The 3,898-nt window shown below is 32.1% G+C and overlaps 1 protein-coding gene across 1 annotated transcript; it reads right to left on the minus strand.

Annotated features, from left to right (window-relative positions):
* Positions 1–1,119: 1,119 nt before the first annotated feature.
* Positions 1,120–2,667, minus strand: LOC111909828 (GATA transcription factor 12). Its single transcript, XM_023905595.3, has 2 exons — positions 2,194–2,667; positions 1,120–2,088 (listed from the first exon to the last, which is right to left on the minus strand). The coding sequence occupies exons 1-2, from the start codon at positions 2,524–2,526 to the stop codon at positions 1,396–1,398; spliced, it is 1,026 nt and encodes a 341-aa protein (XP_023761363.1). The 5' UTR covers positions 2,527–2,667; the 3' UTR covers positions 1,120–1,395.
* Positions 2,668–3,898: the final 1,231 nt, after the last annotated feature.

Here is a 3,898-nt window from a genome sequence, read left to right on the forward strand (position 1 = left end):
ATGAGTGGCACATAAAAAACTATAAAATAAAATTAAAATTATTTTATAAATAACAATTTTCACTTATGTCTAATAAAAATTACTCTAGGTGAATGCATATATCACAAAAAGCCTTTCGATATTTTCTTCACCATTGTTACTGCTTTCCAACAAGATCCTAATAATCCAACAAGAACTTCTACGTAATGTTGGGGGTATCGGGCCCAACAAATAAATAGGATACAAAATAATAATTATTTCTTGAACAAAAGAGTAGTATAAGATAAGTCATGTTGATACTCATGGACAAGAAGTAATGGTCTATATCTTTTTGCATAAGTCAAACTTGTCCAACATCATATACAAATAACAACATAAGGGATTTGTTTATAAACTAAAAACTGGGAAGTAAACAGAAATAACATAAAAAAAATTGCTCTTAAAAGAAATTTAGAAGTAAAAGTGATCCGTATTTGACTGTTTTTAGTCAACGTCCGAATTAAAACCCGAGAACTCCAACTCAAAAAACAAAGCCTCTATCAAATAAACTAGCATCACATTGGTGTTCATTGTTATTAACTAATTACATTATGATTTGGGAGATTTTAAGATTATGCAAGTAATAATGATCGAGATTTGATCTTGAACAAAATGATTAGGAAGGCCCGAGCAGTGGGTCAATGAGGGTACGCTGGCCCTTTAAGTTTGCGGTCCATATATTTTATGAAAAGATGCACCATTTGCTTGATTATCATTTTCCCTTTACTTTGTTTGTAAGCTAGTTTTATTTTATTTTTCCTAAATTAAAATACTAATCCTCAAATGAAAAGGAAATTAATGGTTCATTGAAAGATTTTTTTTTTTAAAAGTCATTTTTATGTACTTACAAAGTTGTTTATATATATATATATATATATATATATATATATATATATATATATATATATATATATAAAGCCTTTTGATATTACATTTAGATTTATGTACAAAGACGTCTATAACTTGTAGTATAAACTACAATAAAAAAAAAAGTATCAGTATTACACTGCAAACTTTTTTATAGTAGGCTTTATAAGGAAAATATTGGCGTGCAATAGTCTTTTTGGGATATAATATGATAACTACTTTTTAATGTAAACATGATGACAATATTTAGTTTTTTATTTTTTTCATACCAAAAAGTCAGCTCTTGTTGATGTATTTGGCATGTCTTTAACTGTTACAATAAAATCGGTTGTAGACTATTAAGTAACAAAGGTCTTAAAACTTTTACAAAATGCAAGAAATGATTTGATTACATTAATGAAAAATTATTACCGACTTGTTTTTAATCCTTCTTAGATGGGTCTCTAATTGTAATGCTAAATTGTTTTTTTTAGTAAACTGCTTCACGCTAATTTAATGCTCCTTTCCGTACTATATCATGTGCATAAAACTGGACCCACTTTGACGATAAATCAAGCAATCATCGACACCGTTGGATTCGATTGAAATGGGGCTCCGATTGATGAACTGATGTTCTGCATTTCGGAGCTCCTTTTGACGTCGGATCTCCATTACTTTCCGGTGTGAATTGGAGTGCTTTGCCGACACATACGTCGGGCTGGCAGCGGGTCGGTATTCCGGTACCAACCGACCTGATTTGAAACGGACTCCACATGCGTTGCAGAGTGTCTTGGGTCCCATCGGTCCCGTCCGCCACTGCGGCGTCTTGTCGGAACCGCAATGCAGGCATCTCGTGATCGAACTTTCAGGAATCTCACGTTGACGTCTCTTCGTCGGCAACATTTTCTGCAATCTGATCTCCGTGTTTGACGATGATAATTGCTTCAAGTGGATGATCCGTGAGGTCCAATCACAGGGAGGTGCTCGTGAGAGTTTGCTGCGAGCTTTACCAGGGACGAAAACGTCTCTCTTAAATATCTGCGAGTTTACTCTGTTTCCGACTACTGGTATCCGTTGGAATTCAGGCGAGAAAGCAGAGGACGATGTGTCGGTGGCCGGATTTATGTTCTCAGTGGAGACGATTTGCAGATTTTGAAAGTCATCGGTTGGGAATGATTCCTTTGTGAAACTCGAAAGCCATTCTAATTCCGCCAAGTCATCATACTGTATAACAAATTGACAATTCAATCCAAAATTCACAATTATCTACCAGAATCAACTAAATCGAAAATTAAAACAAGTTTCATGACGTGATCCAGTCGTAATTACCGGTAAACAAAGTTCATCACCGGAGAATTTCGACTCAGAAAAGCTACGAGAGCTCGGATTACCGGAAAACGGAGCTTCACTACCGGAAACTGAGGAGTTACAGCTATCGACAGCTGTCACCGTCGATGAATCAGCTGAATTCCCAATCACATTGTCAAAAAACGCATCATTCAAAACAACATCGTCATGGTTAGGAAAATCGACGAGTAGGTCATCGATTATGAACTGATTGTTGTTATTGTTGATCATGTCGGTGGTTTTCTGGTGTCCAAAGGAGCATTCTCCGGCGCCGAAGTAATCCCCCATGAAGAAATTCGGTTCCTCCATCGCCATAAACGTGTGAATGTTTGCAGAGAGAAATAGAGAAAAGAGGGTAGGAAACTAGGGATAGGAATTGCGTTTGATGCAGACACGAGGACAAAGCTGAAAGGAAGTTGGGGGCTTTTTGAGGAGATGAGAGTGAAGGGGTGAAAATGTAAATTTATATAAGGAAAGGAACTAGGAAGTGTAAAATTTAAAACATCAATGCATCATCTAACCTGCTTCAAAGATTAAAAATAAATAAATGTAATAGATAAATAAATTTAATTACACATCACTTGCTACTTATGTAAAGTTGTTCCCTCCTTTTACATTTAAATTTTCCTTTACTTTAAACAAAATCCATTGCTAAAGATATTAATAATTATCAAATAAAGTTTAATATTTAATTTACATAAAATAATATCAAAAAATATGCATATACAATCCTTTGAAATTGTATACGTCGAGAGACAAAGTAGGGTTATTTTGATTTATTCTTTGTACAATTTGTCTGGATATTTAAATGTGTGATATGAAGCTGATTGATTATGATTAAATTATTTAATTTTAATTAAACGATAGCATATAATAATTTTGAAAGTTAAATGTAAATGATTTTTTTGCCATATATAATAATTTATGTTTTAGAATGACTGTATAATATGAAAAAGAACATTATTTGTTGTGTAGAGCAAAAAAAAAAATTATATACGATACAAACATTCTAATTGTAAATTAAAATAATAATAATAATAATAATAATAATAAATAGTAATTGAAACAGATAGATGGTCAATTAAAGGTTAGCAAAAGAAAAGGGCAAAGCATCCACCAAGAGACAGACCTACCCAAAGCCCCATGGGCTTAAATCATTCCTCAAAAACCGACAATTATTAACCTTTAGATTTACTATTTACACATTCACAACTTCAAAGAATCCATGTTTCTTTTACATGTATTTTGCTCTTTAAAATGGCAAAATGTTATAAATGGCAAAACATTTTTTGCTTCATTTTCTATTCCATAACGTAACCTTGATAATCAAAATCAAAATTATTCAACTTTTCGTACCATTTATAAGAATCTTTCGTTTTCAAAAATCATTATGGTCTATAGAGAGGTGTAAATTCATTGAATAACAACATTCTTTTGGCTGATTTCCATTTTGACAATGTACTTTTTTAGTATGATGACAACATAATATTATTCCTGTATGTTTAGGAAATTTACTTTCTTCATTCTAAGTAAACTAGTAATATAGTTTAGATATTCTTTTATATGCTTGTAGTCTAAAAATATTTGTTCAATTGTAATTTTAACTATAATTTGTACTTTTATGAAAATACAAGAATATAACTGATAAACTGAAAATATAACAATACAATAAATTTTGCTACTGCTT

Source organism: Lactuca sativa, chromosome 1, assembly GCF_002870075.4.
Source record: "Lactuca sativa cultivar Salinas chromosome 1, Lsat_Salinas_v11, whole genome shotgun sequence".
NCBI lineage: Eukaryota > Viridiplantae > Streptophyta > Magnoliopsida > Asterales > Asteraceae > Lactuca > Lactuca sativa.

Excerpts from the sequence above, each read along its gene's own strand:
- LOC111909828 (XM_023905595.3), bottom strand. The coding sequence starts at position 2,526 with ATGGCGATGGAGGAACCGAATTTCTTCATGGGGGATTACTTCGGCGCC. Across the intron at positions 2,089-2,193 it reads GTGATGAACTTTGTTTACCG|TATGATGACTTGGCGGAATT; the intron begins GTAATTACGACT and ends TTTGTTATACAG.